Source organism: Hesperophylax consimilis, chromosome 30, assembly GCF_061612785.1.
Source record: "Hesperophylax consimilis isolate HC1 chromosome 30, BYU_Hcon_1.0, whole genome shotgun sequence".
In the NCBI taxonomy this organism is placed as follows: Eukaryota; Metazoa; Arthropoda; class Insecta; order Trichoptera; family Limnephilidae; genus Hesperophylax; species Hesperophylax consimilis.
Genome location: NC_142865.1, coordinates 15,002,902 through 15,023,668, shown reverse-complemented (window position 1 = coordinate 15,023,668; position 20,767 = coordinate 15,002,902). Strand labels below are relative to the sequence as shown.

The window sequence follows — 20,767 nt, the reverse complement described above, 5'->3', positions numbered from 1 at the left end:
TGGTTGAGTCAGAACGTTTCTAAATCAGCCGATTCAGTTCATTGATAAATACTAATATATATTTTTTAGCCATAATATTTTACACTGGAGTTCCTTATTACTAAAACTAAATAAAAACATGGCGCGAAGAAAAGACGTCAAATTATCAATTTTCAATGAAATAGCGCTACTGAAATGCATTATTTTCCATTTCTGGAAACTAACTTACTCAATTCTCATTATTATATAACTGATGCAAAGTGTTTCTAAAATAAAATGTGCGTATCAAGAGTTTCCGTATTTTTTTTTTGATATTTTCATTATGATTTCGGCTAGTCTTTTATGCGAATAAAGCTTGTCATATTAATTGCTCCTAACTGTCCGTAGCCAGTAGTATATGCTATTATTTATTTACTATTACACGCCCATATGAACTTTTATAATATAATTCATGTTACAAATATACATAACTAGCTGACGTAAATCCGGCGTTACGGGGCTTATCCTTAGGTGATAGACATATACCATCCCGAATTTTTCTGTAGGACTGATCAAGATATACAATTCCGTAGTATATTATTTTGATGTATCTCATAAGATTTAGCCAGCGTTAACAATTAAAGCGCCCGAAAATTTTTATTTTTGCGACGATTGCAAAACATCGACTTTTCTCTACTTTTTATAAGTATAATATATATAAACCTTGCAGAAGAAATTCTCTTAATGATAGTGAAGACATACATTATCGTAAAAGAACTAAGCGCACAAATAGGCAAAGGCGTATAGCGACTTTATATTATTAAGAGATAGTGATACATGAGCAAACATGAATTAAATGGGTAGGTCTTACATTTTAAAAACAGAACTGGCGAGTGATATAAATTGAAAATGTTTACATAATTAAAATTATTTAAGAGGTTTGCTATTAAGATAGTCTTTTTGTATATACATTTCGTGCAGTTGAACATATCTACAAAGTATGCGCATGTATTATCAAACACTACAATAATGATACATCTAGCTCCAAAATATCCGAAATAAATCATTTAAAAAAATTAAAATGGTTCATTAGGTTAAATTATCTGCAGTAGTGTTAAATAATGTATCTTTAAAAAATATTTAAATCTTTATATTTATTAGTAAATAATTTCTATAAGGCCAATTATTAAATACTTTTCCATAGAGAAAATATTTTATTTTTAAGTTGGTCAAAAGTCAACATTGAACTGTCATAATTCTTTGCTGCGTATTACCATATAATCGTTCGGTTTGGACCCGTGTTCCTACACAGAAACTGTGCAGATTTCGCAGTAAATAACCCGAGCCTATTTTTACGTCATTCAGAAGCGTTCATTTTACGCGTGTCAATTTCTCAAAAGTCGTTTTCTGTATATTCTGCATAAAAAGGACAATAATAATCATTATTATCTCTGTTCAAATGTTCGAAATTCAAAAGCAGAAATCAGAAAGTTTAGATCCTATTTTGAATATTTATTTATTGCGGCAATTGAGATCTCGTAATATTATTCTTTTACCAGATTCCCAACTTTCCAACATTCTAAAAGTTGAAACTAGAAAGTTTTATATTGCACAAAAATAATTCAAGGATTATTTTGTATCACATTTTGATAGTGTTATTTTTTAATTATTTGATGAGTTTAAATATTACCTATTTCAGTTTGAGTCAAAATGGTTATGGTAAAGTTGACAGATACCAAAACGAACACAACTTATCAACTTGAGCTATCTTTGGAAGATTTTCAAAAAGCCCAAAAAGGTAATTATTATTTTCTCTTACAAGGTATGAAGCTGTATACTTATATATATATGTTTATAATTTGGCGGGAAAGGTGCAGCTGTCCGATTACTACGATACTAAAATACTTTTAGTAAGATAACAATGAGAAACAACTGCTTCAGTAACCGGAATTGGAAAATAATGCATTTTCATAGTTGTGTTGTTAAAATTAAAATCGGTTTTTCACTTGGCGGCCATTATTATTGATGTGAAATTTTTTTTTCTAATCTTATTTCACCCTAATCATGAATAGTTTCTTAGGTGTTTTTAGTTTGGGTTTATTTATTATTTTTATTTATAGAGCGGAGACGGTTAACATATAGTTCCCATGAGTACTTAGGCCATTGGCCCATAGTGCTATCTCCCATTTTACCTCATGCCTTTAACAGTCACCCAGTCCTTTTTATAAAGTTCACCATTGTTGTTATTGGATATGTGGCTATGTCTTCTGGTTCTACAATGTGTTTTCTCAGGTATCATCTGTCCTCTCCAATCCCCTTTAGTTCCTTGAAGGCCTCAAATGGAAAGAGAGCCTCATCTCTTCTCTCCGTTCCCTTTTGGTTCCGTGAAGGCCCCACAAGCGAAGAGTTCACGGAGGTGGCTTCATCTCTCCTCTCCACTCCTCCCGGGTTTAATTAAAAAAAGAAACTAACTTTCGCCACCAATATAGTTATAATTTTATATTACCGTGTAAAAGATTCATTGAAATATATGCATTATAAGATAAAGCGGTTTAAAATAAAATCCATTTTCTCAAACGGGACCCTATTTTTGCCCACGTGAAATGCGAATATTACTTTTTTTTATTACAGATAATCAGTACAAGAAGAAGCTTCTAAACGATGCCATTGCTTTGTGCCAAAATGACTCGGAAATGACTGAGGACATAGCTAAAGCAGAAAATGGTACTGATGAAGAACAGGATATTGATGAGCCAGGTATTTTTACTGTTTTTTTAATAAGGAAGTTGAGTCCATTTTTTTTATTTTTTTTTATCAATGTTCGCATTCAAACTTAAATACTGGTATTTTTTTTTTTTTTTTTAAAGTTTGTTTTCATAGTTAAATTAATTCTCAAAGTTTAAATTTTACTAAGCCCGCCAAAACGAGCGGAATCCGAGCGGTAACAGGCGGGGTGTAGTGTGACGTCATTAGAACTGTGAAAACCACGTCGCTTAAGCATTATGTATGGAAAAATTTTTAATTCTTCAACAAGGAATTCCAGTAATTTTTTTACCAATGTTAACCGTCTATTATAATTGATGTTATTAAAAAAAAAAGAAAATTGATTAAGATTTCATAGTTAAATTAATATTTTAAGTTAGAATATTTGCTTTTCACGCCCGGTACGGTATTGCCGTCGCTACTTGTTGACGTTCCCCGCGCGAATTCAGGACCACCGCGCAGAAAAGTAGAGACCAAAAGTAAAATAACGGTTTACAGCCCAGTTCACTGTGAGACTTTTCTGAGCGGCCGGCGGCCTGAAGTGTATCACATGCTATGTGACATGTATAATAATAAAAACATCTAAGTTATGCAATAAACAACATATTATTATAAAGCACTATACGAATATGTATCTTTAGAAATCCATTTCATATAATAATAATAACAAATACGTACATATATTTGACAAACCCAAATAAACCTTTGGCCTATACACCTCTCTCATCTAAACCGACCATCTCTCATGTAATAGAAAGAGATGCACCATAGGTGTTCCGTTGTACGTACAAGTCACGACACATGTGACGACAGAATTCTTTCGACCAATCGTGGAGCGTATAGAGTCTATTGCTATTGAATGCTTTTTCAAGAACGTTTAACTAATTCTAAGAATAATAATATAGAAATATATTTATATATTTAGAATCGATATTTTTTGATCTACATGAACATATTTTTTATAAGTCAAAATATTTTTCACTCAACTTCCTTATTCTTGAAAAAAATTACGATAACGAATGTATTTCAATTTTATTTTTATCTGTGAATTCAGCACATCGGGCGACGTTGGCGACAGCCGTGTTACCAGTCATTGGCATTTTTTACATCATGATGATGTTGTAGCCAGTTGGAACCCTTTCGAAATGTTTTTTTATTTTTATTATTATTTATATTATAGCGACTATTTAAACATTGTACTTGCAAAATATGATATTAAATATATGTAAAGTAAATTGTATTTCTTAGTCCTCCTCACTAGGGTGACTTGTACTGAGGCGAATTTATTCATTTCTGTTTTATTAGTTTTTAATGTTTTTTTCATTAATCTCTTTCAGCCAGATTTTTATTCTTGATTTGTAATCATTCAAATTTTCTATTCGCTTTATATCAGGGGGAAGGATGTTGTGGAGTTTCGTTGCAAAATAAATAAAATTTCTTTTTCCGAATGTGTGTTTTATGACCTAGAATATTTTTAATGTCATTGTGATTTGACCTCGTTTGATGAATACGCGGTATTTTAGAGGATTCAGTATTTTTGAATAGTTTCGATAGTATATTTTTAGCATATTGTGGCGTCGAGAATAATCCATTGAATAATTAATAATAAACCGCTCGACCTACTTAGTATCTACTCCCGAATTATGTACCTGCAGTCCAAACCGCAACGTAAACAGAACAACTTACGTACTTCAAACACCTACTTGTCTACCAGGTGACAATACGTCACGGGCCGTCTTACACATACGAGAACTCGCCAGAAGGAACGAGTCTGCCGCCTATGCATAATTGCCGCGCTATCGAAGGTTCCTGAAACATACAGTCTGTGCGAGTGCCTAGGATTTAGTTGCCATCCACCTACCTACTGCCGCCGTCGGCCGTGTAGTATAAATATGCCCGACGCAGCGAGTCAGTCAGTCATTCATCAACCTGCCACCAACGATGTACTAATCTCACGAGTGACGGTGCGCCCCCGCGCCCCCCGCGAAGGACAACATATACCCGGCTTCGCCCGTACCACCATGGACTCTATCGGGACATCATCTTAGCGCCTTGTCCAGATCGCCGTCCCTGGCCAGCGCTACTCGGATTACAAGCGCCCTGGTTCCAGTGTTTCTGACCAGCGCTTCTTCCACGCTACCATGACCACCACGAGGACTGGTCACACCGTTCCCGTTCAACCGCCTACAAGGTCCGCCGCACCTTCGGCCGTCTCGTCAGCACTGGAGTGCCTGAAGACCTACGCTCTTCGCCAGTGCCTGACCTTCATCGAGTCCCGGTCGCCAGCGCCCGGCGTCGACTCACTGACCCGCGCCTGACAGCACATCACCGCAGCGTCCGGAGTATTTCAACTTTTGTCCTACATCATCTCCTCGTCACGGCAACTGACTCACCAATAAACACATGTGACCTTCACAACCTTCTTTCATTTCGTGCCTCTCTACCTGATCCCCAAAATATGATTAATAAACTTTAAATCTTCAAAACGGAATTCATTGTTTTTGAAAATATCTTGTTAACACTTCTTTAACCCGTTGGTACGTGGATATTGGATATGTTGGATACGTGGATATGTTAGTTAGTTTTATCAATGAAATGGTTAAATTTTCATACTCTGCTTACTCTTAATATGCGCAAATTATTGAAATAACACTGCATTTGAACTTAAGGCGATGCACTACGTCATGTAATATTTTAAATTGGGCCGCTATCAATAATAACCCTTACGTAGATGGCGATAAGGTTTAAATTCCCGCTTAACACCATCCGCCTGTTTTGATTTATGCAAGAAAAAAACATGGCCAAAAAGTGCCTTTTATTTTATTTTGTGGTTGTTTAGGCATAAATATATTTTTTTTCAATCATTTTATAAATAACTTAATTTGCCACATTATACAATAAAATCATAACCGAAAATGGGTTCGTAAGTAGGAGATTTTCTTTAAAGTAGTTTTCATAGGCCTTATACATTATTTTTTTCTGGGCTTATAAAAAGACTTATCTAAAAAATACTCGATTATTTCAAAGGCCAAGATGCATTCTACTCGCAGTATTTAATTAAAGCATCTGAAACATTTCTAGGCGACCAAATTTTCAAACCAAAAACACATGATTTTGCATTACTACGTGTTGCATCGCCTTAATTACTAATTACTACAAGAAACCATTATTTACATCGGGACAGATGTTAAAAGATACATTAAAGTGCCAATTATTTCAACCAATGTTAAAAATTTGTCATGTTTTGACGCTATGTTTTATTTATTGGCAACCCGTTTCCCCCAACTTGTTAAAATGGTCTAAAGAACAAACCAATAAAATTGACGATTTGTATATTATTAAACCTTCAGTTCATTTGAAAGTTTATACAAATATTTTTTTAAAGTACTTATGTAAAATTTACAGAAGAAGAAAATCAACAGAATGTGGAAGATATCCTCGGGGAGATGTCCAGGGTCTTACATAATTCAGAGTCCAAATCAGAAGCCAATATTAGCGCTGCTACTGATGATGGTGGTAAGAATTGTATCATTTTTAAAAATAATTTACAATGATGGCCTCCGTGGCGGAGTAGTTAAGATCCTTACCTACAATACAGAGATTGCTTTTTCAAAACTAACATTAAATTTACATGTGATATTTCATATGCCGCGTCCAGGCAAAAGTCACCAACCCAACAAGTTTTGAGATATGTATCTAAATTTGAATTTTAGAGAAATATGTAATCTTACTTGAATGCTTTTAAATTTTTTTAATTATGTGGATATTAGATTAAAATTTGAAATTTACGCTACATAAACTTTAAAATACGGTTTTAAAGTTTATGACAACATATTTTAGCTTTAATATTTGCAGTATCTTAGTAGCGCCCTTGAGGTGATTTTGCACAAAAACGGCACTATACAAGTCATCCAAATATTATTATTATTATCATCTCAAAAGCGTGTACGGATACACATGGTATACACGGTGTCCGGAAACTCGCACTACAAGCGGGAAACTGGTGAATCTACATGACATAGAGAACCCAAAACTCGCACTACAAGCGGGAAACTGGTGAATCTAGATGACATAGAGAACCCAAAACTCGCACTACAAGCGGGAAACTGGTGAATCTACATGACATAGAGAACCCAAAACTCGCACTACAAGCGGGAAACTGGTGAATCTACATGACATAGAGAACCCAAAACTCGCACTACAAGCGGGAAACTGGTGAATCTACTTGACATAGAGAACCCAAAACTCGCACTACAAGCGGGAAACTGGTGAATCTACATGACATAGAGAACCCAAAACTCGCACTACAAGCGGGAAACTGGTGAATCTACTTGACATAGAGAACCCAAAACTCGCACTACAAGCGGGAAACTGGTGAATCTAGATGACATAGAGAACCCAAAACTCGCACTACAAGCGGGAAACTGGTGAATCTAGATGACATAGAGAACCCAAAACTCGCACTACAAACGGGAAACTGGTGAATCTACATGACATAGAGAACCCAAAACTCGCACTACAAGCCGGAAACTGGTGAATCTACATGACATAGAGAACCCAAAACTCGCACTACAAGCGGGAAACTGGTGAATCTACATGACATAGAGAACCCAAAACTCGCACTACAAGCGGGAAACTGGTGAATCTACTTGACATAGAGAACCCAAAACTCGCACTACAAGCGGGAAACTGGTGAATCTAGATGACATAGAGAACCCAAAACTCGCACTACAAGCGGGAAACTGGTGAATCTAGATGACATAGAGAACCCAAAACTCGCACTACAAGCGGGAAACTGGTGAATCTACTTGACATAGAGAACCCAAAACTCGCACTACAAGCGGGAAACTGGTGAATCTAGATGACATAGAAAACCCAAAACTCGCATTACAAGCGGGTAACTGGTGAATCTTGATGACATAGAGAACCCAAAATCTGTCTTTAAAAGATCTTAAATAGCTGAAATCAACCCTCTCGTGGGTGATTATTTTCTATTTGGCCTAAAAATTCACACTTTAACAGGATTTACTCGAAAAAGAAAGCTCGAATCTAGAAAAGTTATAGTACAAAATGGACTCCAAATATGATTCACCAGTTTCCCTCTTGTAGAACTAATAATAATAATATAAATTAGACAAATATATTTATTAAATAATAAATACTAAAACTAGTGACGTACATCTAAGACATATGTCTAGTGACTTACGACCAGAGATGTGCTTTATTTCCAATAAATCCATTTTAAATGGAAATGCAAAATGGGTATTTTACATTTTAAATGCTTTTCTAAAAACCATTTTGCATTTTAAATGCTTTTCTCAATGCTTTTTTGCAACATTCTTCTTACTATCTCCACTCATCTTTTTTTCATAAGCCCCAAATATCAGTCGGTCCTCAACCTCGCTATGAGAGATAATTTACATTTGTCAAGTTGCTCCCTGGTAGGAGCCCTGGCAATTGAGTGATACATTACAAAAAATACTGATTCAAATACAGAACATGGGGCCATGACGCTGTAGTAAAAATAATAACGCCTGTAATGTTAGATAGCAGTTTCTATGTTTTTACGTTGGCAACATTGGTCCCGCGCAAATTTTTTGTGGTTTCATAATCTGTAGTCGTGGTGTTTTTGGATTTACCATCATGTAATATGTTTGTTCTACATTGATGTCCATTATTAAATGACAAAATTGTTTAATTATTTTAATTGTTTGACCCGAGAAACCATTTTGCATTTTCAATGCATTTTGAAAATAGGTATTTTGCATTTTGCATTTGAAATGCTTTTCTAAAAACCATTTTGCATTTTGCATTTTCAAATGGAAAAGTTTTGACCCATTTCCATTTTGCATTTCAAATGGTTTTGGGTACCCATTTTGCACATCTCTGCTTACGACTAAGTAATGTGTATAATTTAGGGGGTATAGTGCAGTAACTTCGGGAGGCGATTCTACATGTTAGTACAAGTGTTGACGCAACTATGCATCCCTCGCCAACATGTTCCTGCTTTCAATTACAATTACATATCCCTTTCTGACAATTTGGATTACCTACTCAAATGAAAATTGCAACATTATATCGATACCAAATCACTCTGTTAAGATAACTGTGCAGTGTACACATTAAGTGATCCTGTTAGTGTATTTAATATTGAAAATAATACAGGGTTTTCCAATAAGAGGTGTTATATTGATATTCAATCGTAAAAGATCAATGGTTTCGTTGCTTGTGTGGCACGTAGCACCGTCTTGTTGAAAGTAAACGTTGTCCAGATCAATACCATCCAATTTCGGCCATAAAAAATCATTAATCGTCTCTCGATAGCGCAATCCATTCACCGTAACTGTTGCTCCAGCCTTATTTTAGAAAAAGTAAGGTCCAATGACCGCCAGACCATAAACCGCACCAAACAGTCACACGTTGAGGATGGAGAGGCTTTTCAACAATAACTCTTGGGTTTTACGAGCCCCAGATGCGACAATTTTGATTGTTGACGAAGCCACCGAGGTGGAAATGGGCATCATCATTCAAGATGATTTGCATTTGATTCACTCAAGTGAATTTTAATAATTTCGATGCGTTGTTGAAGCGTGTATCGTTCCATTTTTATTAATGGCGTAGTTTATACTTGTCAAATGTCAAAAAAGACAGCTTCAAAAGTAACATCTACCGAAATAGCGGGCTATTCAAAATAACACCTCTTATTGGAAAACCCTGTATTTGAAATTATTGATAGGCATCCACAATGTCAACATTTTACTGAGGAATTTTCATGGACAATATTGAAGTGCGTTCAAAACTTGTAAAACCTAGCTCTTTACACTGCACTTTGCAGTGCACCTGAAGGTAATCATGATTTCACTGAACTGCAATTTTACTTGGTCGTATCCTAACGGTTAAATATAATTTTACCATAGACATATATATTAGTAGACCTGCCCTAAGTGATTAAAAGCGTATTATACCCCACTCCCCATACCGGTTCCATTGGAGCCGGCTGGGCTCGCGTATGGCTTCCCGTGAATCTTGAGAATGTGACGTCATCATTCTTGTTCGAACTAGCGTCGAGCTATGGTCGAGGCATTTTATGAAATAACACGGCAAAATAGTGGCTTGTGCTATGAAAACTTGTAAAAATAGATGTGAAAAAGAGAATAAACCCAATTGTCGTATTACATTCCATATGTAAGCATCATTTTAAGCTTATTCACATCGTATAATATGAATCAGTGTAGAAACATATACTATCACATCGAGATACATCTGGTCGAATGTAGCGATTCTCAAGTGTGCGCATCGTTGTTACTGGGAAGTAAATTATGAACACTTATAAAAATGTCTTAACTAAATACGTAAACAAAATATTCGACTCTGAAAATAGAAGATTTTTTTTTTTGCTGATTTTGGACTTCGCAAATTTGTTCATAACGTGGCGAGTAATTTGCGCTCCCATGTAAAAATGTCTATTCATTCAAAAGCAGATTTTACTTTTAAGAACTAAATGGTGATATTATAATGCGAGATGCCTATATACTGTCAGATTGATTTATTGACGAATCACAGTCAGCTTTACCCCCTTCGTTCTTCAACAGTTGATTTTACCCCTCACCTTTAATTTCTAGTCTATATATTCATATGTCTGTGAATTTTACCTTTTTCTTGAACAATATCAAATCTTTTATTTTCTTAAATTCTTCGGGCAGACTATTAAAATATTTTATCCCTTTGTAAATATAATTGTTGTGCATTTGTTGTGTAGAAAATAGATGAATTTGGATGTTATATTTATGTTTTAATGATGAATAAAGTGTAATTATATATTGTTATGTCATTCGGTAAAAAGAAAATTAATATAATATTTATTGACACCCAGAGAATGGAATCCGCTGGGGAAAGGAGGCCATATACCTCCTTCTGACCATCTACCGCATGAAGGACAGCTCGGGCGTATTTACCAACGGCAAGCTGTCCCAGAAGGCGTGCTGGGACATGATCGCCAAGGATATGACCAAGCATGGTCACAGCTTCTCCTGGTTGCAATGTCAGAACAAACTCATCAGCCTCAAGAAATCTTACAGAAAGATTAAACTGGCTGGGAAGAAGAGTAACTGGCAGTATTTTGATGTGAGTAGAATTAAACATATTAATTTCGGTTGTTGGTGCATGGGTAAGTAAGTAATGTGAAATATTCCCACGTAATGCATAGCATTATTCACATTTAATTTTCAAAATTGGAACTACATATCGTATCAGACAAGCGATAAAGTAGGACCAAAATTATTTTATGAATTAATAATTCTTTATTCGAAATGTGTATTTATTTTGTCCAAATGGTTGAAAGATGCTTATATGAATTTGTAGTGGTACGCCAGTATTCAAATCGGACGGTGTCAAGTACTACTTGGTACACAGTGCCAAGCGCTAAGGTACCTAGGCCGTCATAGATCATAATGGAAATTTCGGCCGTTGCTCAGCGTTACGGGTGGCAATGTTTGTAGCCATAGCAACTGGGAACGTTCTTAGACTCGAGTAGTGGCGTACCACTACAAATTAATAGAGTGAAGATAGGTTACTGAGAAAACCCGCTTGGTTTCACTGAACTAGGTCCAGTGGACATACTTTAGAGGTCCGTTCATTTACCTATTCTTTGAATATCCTTTTTATGAGCAGTGCAAATATAATTTTATATAATTTTTTATAAGTATTAAAACGTTAACAGACTTTAAGTAACAATAAAAAATAAAATTAATTCATTCACACAACATTTTTCTGATTGATATTTTGCAGATAATGGACGATATCTTCTCGGGTAAGTCTTTCTACCAGCCCATCAACGTGGCCTCTTCGTCGGACTACACCAAGATCCTTATTCGCAGGCAGAAGGAGGCCGCGGCAAAGGCTGGAGTTCCCAGATCTGGCTTTGGAGCAGAGTCTAGTAGTAAGGGTACTATTATATTTGGAAAACAAAAACTAACTAACTATCTTGACGTGTCTTCGCAGGGGTAGGCAGAGAGGATAGACTGCCACACAGCTCTGTCTCGGCACACACTTCTTGCTTCATTCACATTAATAATCATCAAATACATACTCTTCTGTTATTCTGACCTTGACATGGTCCGACAAATGTTTGGAAATAATGTTTCAGTTTTATGAGTATATTAACACATTGTCGTCGGGACACGGCATTTGCCGTTTTTCGCGGACTGTCGGTCAACTGCGGGACACGGCGAATGCCGTTTTTGTCGACTGTCGGTTTTTGGCGGGAAACGGCATTATACGGGTTTGTTATCAGCGTGAAATAAAACGCCTTGAAGGGTAATTTGCTACCTGGCTGCTAGGCAACAGTCTGTCGACGTTATTTGAGATGCCTTGTCTGGATTGGCTAGTGTGCCGTTAGTAAAGGCGTCGCCAGAAATCTACAGTTTTTATGCGATCTCAATCTCCAGTTTAGTTTGAGTCATTTCACGTATTGGACTGTTTTTCATACCGCTCGCACTGTTTTTTTTACTGTTTGGTATTTTATTAACTAACTAACTAACTAACTAACCATCACGCCGTTTCCCCGCAGGGGTAGGCAGAGAGGACGGACCGCCAAACAACTCGGTCTTGGCACACACTCCTTGCCTCATTCACATTCATACATCGTCTCATACATACTCTTCTATTATTCTGACTCTTGACATGGCCCGACTCGAGTATCTGATTCACTTGATCGTGCCATGTCTTCCTCGGGCGTCCCCGACTTCTGCTACCATTCACATTTGCATCATATATCCTCCTTACACTCCTATCTTCGCTCATTCGCTCTACATGCCCAAACCATCTAAGCGTCCCTTTCTTAATCTTACTCATTACGCTTACATCAGCCTTGCACTCTTTGCGGATCTCCACATTCCTCACACGATCAAACATGGTTTTACCACACATACGCCTCAGGGATCTCATTTCAACAGCATTTAATCTACTTTCATCCTTTCTTTGCCAGTTCCATGCCTCACTTCCATACATCAAGGTAGGTACCAGCACTCCGTTGTGGACTGCTAACTTCGCTTCTTTGGACAATTTTTTGTTAGCGCCTACGGCGTTTAGTCCTCCATTAACGGAATTACCTGCATTTACCCTTCTTTCGATATCTCTGTCAGCCTTCCCATCTCTCGTAAACATACTTCCTAAATACACAAACTCATCCACCTGCTCCAAGTATTCCCCATTCACAATTATATTGCACACTGTTTTCGTACTCTCTCTTTCAAACACCATTACTTTAGACTTACTTACATTCATCATTAACTCATTCTTCATGCATACTTCGTTCATCCTAGACACGAGAGACTGTAGATCATCTATACTATTAGCAATCAGCACCGCATCATCAGCATACAACAGGCAACATACTTTCAAATTATTCAAATTCGCGCCCAATCCCACCTCTTTCAATTCTTGCATACAATTATCCATGTATAGATTGAATAACCACGGTGACATTACGCAGCCTTGTTTAACACCTTTTGTGATATCAAACCACCCCGTAAAACCACCGTTTACCCTAACACATGCAACGCTTCCCTCATACAGAGACGCAATTGCCTGAATCAGATTCGTATTCACTCCATACTTGGACAACACCTTCCATAGCTTTTTCCTGTCGACTCGGTCGTATGCTTTTTGTAAATCTACAAAGGCACAGAAAAGTTTCTGGTTTTTTGCCAGAAACTTCTCAGTGAGCATACGCAATGAGAAGATCTGGTCCATGCACCCCCTTCCACTCATGAAAGCACCTTGCACATCCCATATTTTATCCTTTGTTTCCTTTCTTACTCTTTCAATCAAAATTCTACCATACAGCTTGCCAACTGAACTAAGCAGGCTAATAGCCCTATGATTCCCACATTCCATACGTGACCCTTTACCTTTGTATAATGGCATGATCACAGCCCTTCTCCAATCTAAAGGCGTGTAACCTTCCTTTAAACATTGGTTAAAAAGATTGCACAACCATGTGAGAATTACACGGCTACCTCCTTTAAAATATTCAGCAGCAATATTGTCAAACCCAACAGCCTTACCATTCTTCATACATTTAATCGAGCTTTCTATCTCATCCATGCTAATTTCGGTAACATTCACTCCATCGTCATTCATATCTGATTCGCCACTGGAATCACTGTCATTCACTTCGCTTTCGAAGACTTCCTCGAAATAATTCATCCATCTCTCTTTTATTTTTTCCTCATTCGTCAACATTTTTCCATCTTTTGATTTTATCACTTTCATGCTTCCGTTTTCTGGGCCACTCCGGGACCTTTTGACTTCTTTCCAAAACAACTTAATGTTTTCTTGGAAATGGTTTGTCATTTTCATTCCTTCTTCCTCTTCCAGGCGTTTCTTTCGTTCTTTCACTCCAACTCTTACTTTTTTCTTACATTCCTTATATACTTCTTTCGCTCGATACTTCTCTTCGCTGGAAGCACTGCCAGCCGCAATCAGACACAACCATGCTTTCTTCTTTTCTGAGACCAGTGCTTTAATCTCATCATCCCACCATGCATCACCTTTCTTCCTACCTTGCGTACTTATTCCACAAACCTCCCTAGCAGATTCACAAAGACACACTTTTATGTGGTTCCATGTTTCGTCTATGCTTAGACCATCCATTTCCTTCGCATTCAATCTTATCTCTGCACAATTCACATACTTACTTCTCACATTATCGTTTTGCAGTTTTTCTATTTTGACTCTTGTCGGAGCTGGTACCGTTTTCACTTTAGAGCGCCAACCGCGAAAGAGGTTTACTCTCGACACTACAAGAAAGTGGTCAGTTTCGACCTCAGCCCCTCTGAAAACTCTTGTGTCCTCGGTAACAGCTCTCAACCTAGAGTCAATTACTACAAAATCAATAATTGACCTCTCATTTCCTCTTTCCCACGTATATTGGTGGATACCTTTATGATCGAAGAAAGTATTCGACACAAACAGGTTCCACTCTAAACATACTTCAAGCATTCTGTTCCCGTTGTCATTCGTTCTTTTATCCCCAAACATACCTAAGACCGAATCAAATCCGTCACGTCTAATTCCCACCCACCCATTCAAATCGCCTGCCATTATAATCCTTTCGTTCATATTTTTTAGTCTCATTACAACATTCACACCAGTCCAAAAATCATCTTTCACTTCATCGCTTTCAGAATTAACAGGGGCGTAGCAAATAACAAGAAACACCCTTGTCAAACCGATTTTAAATCTGATCCACATTATTCTCGGACTTACACATTCATACTGCAACATACATTCAATCATTCTGGGAGACAGTAGCGCTGCAACACCTTGACAAGCCCTCTCCGTATCTGGTCTCCCAGACCAAATGACGAGCCTATCATTATGCTGCATTGTACCGCTACCTTTTTTCATACTCTCTGTTATACAAAGTACGTCCAAACATTTGCTCACCATAGTATCACACAGTTCGTTCATCTTTCTTTCCATTCCTCCTCTAATGTTCCATGTACCAATTCGACATTGATCACGTTCCGTCCTCCTCTTTGCGCCACCGAAGGGTTGGCGATGTGATGGATAGCGAACCTCATCGACATCTTTGTCGGCCATTCCCTTCCAAGTACTACTTAAACATCTTAATTATACAACTTATCATATCGTTACACACATAAAACAAATAATACATATTTATACGCTTAATATAACATTTAACTTAACAAATAAACTACCACTAAAAATAGTTATTTTATCACTATATAATTGTTTTAAAACACTCCATGTAGACAGCAAACCAAAGAGCGCGGGTTCATTCCGATTTCATCCTTCATTTCCGATGTCATTATTCCACGCGCGGAAGGGCACGAGCGGTGGGGAGCGGAGGTTGCGGCAGGGGTTGCATGAGTCGCCAAATGACTCTTTTCTTGTGCGGGTTCAGGGTAGATTCCGAGAAACGATGATTCTGTGGCCTAAGCAATGTCATATGGCCCACATTCTATAACGGCACTGAATAAGCACTGTATGCGTCGGACAGCGGGGTTTGCAGTATTGGTGCGGGTGGACGAGGGGCAAGGGGCAAGGGCCGAAGGGATGATCACATCTGGTGAATGTTCAAAGCACTGATCTCGTATTATAGGCACAGGAATTCACACATCTTAGGATTAACAAAATTATTTGTCACCTTTTCTTAAAGTCGTTTTACGTCCACACTGGTCACAGTAAAATTAGTTTTTAGTACACTTAAGCAACTTAAATACAGTAAGGAACATTTATTGACACTTTTAAGGGCGGAATATATGAAATTTCACTTGTAATTGTCGAAGAAAGACGAGACCGACCAAAACGCGTCAGGCTGCTCCGAGAGCCCGACCTAATCTTATCATTGTATAGGACTTTATCCCTACAAAAATGTCTTTACAAGCTAATGATACATGCACTTATGGTGTGTGATGGATTATCAACATATGAAGTGTACTGATTCCTTGAAAGATTAAATACTATCATTCATAAGTTGAATGGGCTCTTCAATTAGGCGAGGCAATCGCAAAAGACTCTTTTTTGACAAGAAGCACTTAAACTTATTAGTTATTGAGTGTTCGCCTTCGGCCTTAGGCGACACTGTTCAATATTTACGCGATCAGATTTCACACATCCAGCAATTGTAAAATTGCGGGCATGGCAAATATATATTATTATTTATTATATAACTATATGATATAAATAAACATGTTATCATTTACATGGAATTTTCAAATATTGAATATTGAATGCTATTTACTGAATTAATATCAGGTTTTTATATTCAGCTTTGAAATGTGGTGAAATTATGATGTAATCAAAGCAATTATAATTTATTTTTGATGATCAAATGTCATATATGATTTCTTTGAAAATTTTAATCGAAAATATTATTTGGTTTAGAAGTTGTATCAATTTTAAGAAAGCGATATATTTTTGCGCTAATCGCGAAAAACACCCGCTATAGGCTAGAGTCTATTGTTTGAAGCGCCCGACTACAATGTGTTAGGTGGATGCATCAATTAGTGATGTTTTGAAGTATTTTCAGGCGCTTTCTTTGCTAACGCTGGCTTAACCTTGTGAGATCATCCCAACAACAAAACTTAAGTCCTCGAGCAAAGCCGGTTACACGTCAGTTAGTATTATATAATGCAGTCGACTGATATCGCCAAATATTCGTTCTTAGTGCCAGGTGTGTTTAATGGTAGAAGAATTCGGGGACGCTCAAGGAATACTTGACACAATATCTCTGCACCGCAATGAGACATGGAGTCGAATTAAAGGTGATGTAATGTAATGTAGTTTTTCAACATTAACATTGTGGTGTACAGTAGTGAATGATGGAAGAAGTCGGAGACGCCCGAGAAAGACATTAACAATAGCGAAGCATTGCGGGGTTCACTAGTGTAATATAATAACTTTTGGCGAAAAGATTGCATCCACCAGTTCAAAAATATAAAACTATATGTTCATTGCATGTACCAATGAACGCGACACTACGTTAAAATGTACATGTAAAATGAAAATAATTATATGTTTTGGGTTCTCTATGTCATATAGATTTCCTAGTTTCCCGCTTGTACAGCGAGTTTCCAGACACCGTGTATAAGCCTGTGGAATAAAGAAATTTTGGGAAAAGTAAACTTAGGTTTGCATCCTTTGGCGTAAGGAACTAGAAGGAGATATCAGAAGTGGGGTCATTTCTTAGAGGCGGCCAGAACACTCCAAGGGTTGAAGCACAAATGATTATGATTAGCCAATAATTGTTTCGTAATTTGTTTCTTTCTCAGGTACGAATTTCCGCCCCAAACTCGTAAAATCCGATAACACGGGTCTGATAGAAATACTGGAGCGCCATCTAGAGAGTCTGCGGCAGCAGCGCGCAGAGCGTGACGAGAGAAGAGAGGCCGAAAAGAGGAGGTTGGAGCTGCAGAGGAGAGAGGACAGATTGCGCTTCGCCGAGGAGAGGAGGAAGGATAGAGCCAGACTTATAGAGCTGCTGGAGAAAAGGTGCTAGCGAAGTGATGAGAATGTTGTTGGTAGAGATATGATGAAGGCGATACGATGAATGTTGTTGATAGAGATAATTATACTTTCATTAGAAGGCTGTTGCTAGCGATATGAAGAATGTTGTTGGTAGAGATACGATGAAGGCTGTTGCTAGCGATATGATGAATATTGTTGATAGAGAAATGATGAAGGTTGTCGCTAGTGATTATATGATGAATGTTGTTGGTAGAGATTACTATACCTTCATTAGAAGGCTGTTGCTAGCAATATGAAGAATGTTGTTGGTAGAGATATAATGAAGGCTGTGGCTATTATCTCTAGCAACATCATTCATAATGAGCATCATTCTGACTCCCAGAGGCGTGCGGCAAACGGGCTAGATAGGCATAACAAATAAATAGGCTAACAAGTTTCAAGCAATAGTTGAACATTGATGCAACGGCTCAAATATATGATCATACATAGTCACAATTGATTTCATACTCTTGATTTTGCCCTTTTGACGACCTAATTATTTATTTGCTAGTTGGGAATGTGTGTTGTACATTGTGTGGAATGTCTGGACATAGCTAATGCTGTGGCTGTGGAAATGATATGATGTCGTTAGAAATATAATCAATGCTGTGGCTAGAGATAACTTCGTGGCTAGCGTGCTTTGTCGAAGAGAGGATATAGCTGCTGAAGAAATGGTGCAGCGATATGATGAACGCTGTTGCTAGATAATATGGTGAATGATGCTGTTAGAGATAGACTGCGATTTGCCAAGGAAATATCGCAATGCGATATAACGAATGTTGTGGCTAGAGGAATGATGAATAGTTCGGGTAGAGATAAGGATGAATGCTGTTGCTAGAGATATGATGAATAGTACGGGTAGAGATAAGGATGAATGCTGTTGCTAGAGATATGATGAATGCTGTTATAGATATTATGAATGATGTGGGTAGAGGACTGATTCATAGTACGGGTAGAGATATGATGAATGCTGTTGCTAGAGATATTATGAATGTTGTGGCTAGAGGACTGATGAATAGTATGGGTAGAGATAAGGATGAATGTTGTGGAAAGATTATTATGAGAAATTCCCATCAATAATAATCCATCCTTCAAAAACTACCTTCGCAATTAACCTTTAAGTACCGACATGCTATTTGAGTTACATAAGTATCAAAGTGAGGTCTGACTGTCCACCCAAGCTTAATATCGAATGACAGTGATTTTCCTATATTTCTCCATAAATTTTGTTCCCGTGATGTCTATACATCTTATCTTATCTTATCTTACAAAAATCAACAGCCGTTTTCAAAAAATCACGAGCCATCTAAATAAGTATTTTCAGGCAGTTACATACAGGCTTGCTGCATTGAAGGGACAGATGTTTCTTACTAATGTGCATACACATGTGTATGCAGTCCTGCGTTTCTCGGTTGATTATTCCCTCCACTTCAATAACTTTCCTTAGATTTTCTCATGCATTTGGTCCGGTTCGGAATTCTCGTGGCAGGCATATGGAACGACCGGAGATCTTACCAATAATTCCATTATTATTATCATTTGGCCTTGCCCGTTTCTTGCTTGAAGACCCTGGTTGATTAATTTTGACATTGGACTGTAAATATTATGAGAAAAAAATATGTGATGTGAAAAATGGGAAACCAAAAAAAGTTATGTAAATACCGACGAGTGGTCTGACAGTCCACTAGCTATCTTATAAAAGTAATAACTTACTACTGGAGGGGTAGATAGAAGCCGGGGGTAATAAAACTAAGCTAACATAGGTAACTTAGAATCCCGAACGGTCGAGGTGTCTGTCAGACCACACATTGGTACTTAAAGGTTAATACACAAAAATTTAATTTAAAAAAATAAAGTGCCTACCTTAATTTCATTATCAATATCAAGCAATACATAGTATGTATTTGAAAGACTGAAGTTTATTGAATTAAATATTTTATAAAATGCTAAAAAACAATATGTAAAATTGTAAATAAATAAGATATGTAAGTATCCAATTTTTACTGGAAAAACTTTTCTTTTTCATAACTTTTGGAGGTTATGGGTATATAAATCTAAACGAAACATGAAACAGAACAAGACACATAAAAATAAAAAAAATGGTCTCAACTGGAAATCGAACCCAGGATCTCTGTCTTCCCTGTCTAACCGGGAAAACGTCTCTAACCACTCGACCATTGGGGCCTAATTATATTGGGATATATCATTTTACACTATCTAGGTTACAAACCAATTCTTTAGAACTTTGTAATCATTCAAAAAGATAGCTGCCAAAAATATGGGAAAAATTAGTTGCAAGATATAAGATTGACAAAAATGATGTATAATAATTAGGTCCAAATGGTCGAGTGGTTAAGGAAGTTGTCCCAGTAAGACAGATATCCTGGGGTCGATTACTAGTTGAGACCGTCATATTTTTATTTTTCTTTGTCTTGTTCTGTTTAAATCTAATAAACTATTAGTAAATTTGTAATCATGACAACACATTGGTCTCTAAATAGTATAAAACAAAGTCACTATCCGCATCTGTCTGTTTGTGCTCTTAGTTCTTCGAAACCAATGGTCGACAAAGTGTGGCTCCGGAGCCGCATGCGGCTCTTTGGCTTCTTGAGTGCGGCTCTGGCACAAATATCCACAGGCAGCAGGTTTCAGGAGTTTAAAAACAGCAGAGCGACCTTAATATTCGTCAAAAATCCTAACTAAGTTGAAATTTTCTCCTTTTGGCATTGACATTGGTAACTTTGAAATACAATTGCAAGATTTAAAAACTAAGGAAATATGTAGCTCTAAATTTCAACGTCTTTTTATTGATTTGGAAATATTGAAGAAGATCAAATGTGATCTTGGTTTGCTTTGAAAGACCTGGAGAAGGAATACATGATCATTTTCAACGTCTGGAATAGTATTCCTGACTCTTACGATCAGCTGAAATAACTCGCGTTTGCTGTTTTTTCCCTTTTTAGTTACACATTCATTTGGCTACATATTAATGCGAACAATCTTTTTCATG

The 20,767-nt window shown here is 37.1% G+C and overlaps 1 protein-coding gene across 2 annotated transcripts; it reads left to right on the top strand.

Moving 5' to 3' along the window:
* The first annotated feature begins 1,359 nt into the window (after positions 1-1,359).
* Positions 1,360-20,118, top strand: LOC149409671 (uncharacterized). 2 transcript variants are annotated; one of them, XM_089649491.1, is made up of 6 exons: positions 1,360-1,756; positions 2,590-2,715; positions 6,127-6,237; positions 10,595-10,845; positions 11,509-11,659; positions 17,523-20,118. In XM_089649491.1, exons 1-6 carry the CDS (start codon positions 1,669-1,671, stop codon positions 17,747-17,749), a joined length of 954 nt encoding a protein of 317 aa, XP_089505617.1. In that variant the 5' UTR covers positions 1,360-1,668; the 3' UTR covers positions 17,750-20,118. The 2 variants fall into 2 exon arrangements, with proteins under 2 accessions (XP_089505617.1, XP_089505618.1); XM_089649492.1 differs by lacking the exon at positions 1,360-1,756 and adding an exon at positions 1,823-1,868.
* Positions 20,119-20,767: the final 649 nt, after the last annotated feature.

Excerpts from the sequence above, each read along its gene's own strand:
- LOC149409671 (XM_089649491.1), top strand. The coding sequence starts at position 1,669 with ATGGTTATGGTAAAGTTGACAGATACCAAAACGAACACAACTTATCAA. Across the intron at positions 2,716-6,126 it reads ACAGGATATTGATGAGCCAG|AAGAAGAAAATCAACAGAAT; the intron begins GTATTTTTACTG and ends TAAAATTTACAG. Across the intron at positions 11,660-17,522 it reads CTTTGGAGCAGAGTCTAGTA|GTACGAATTTCCGCCCCAAA; the intron begins GTAAGGGTACTA and ends TTTCTTTCTCAG.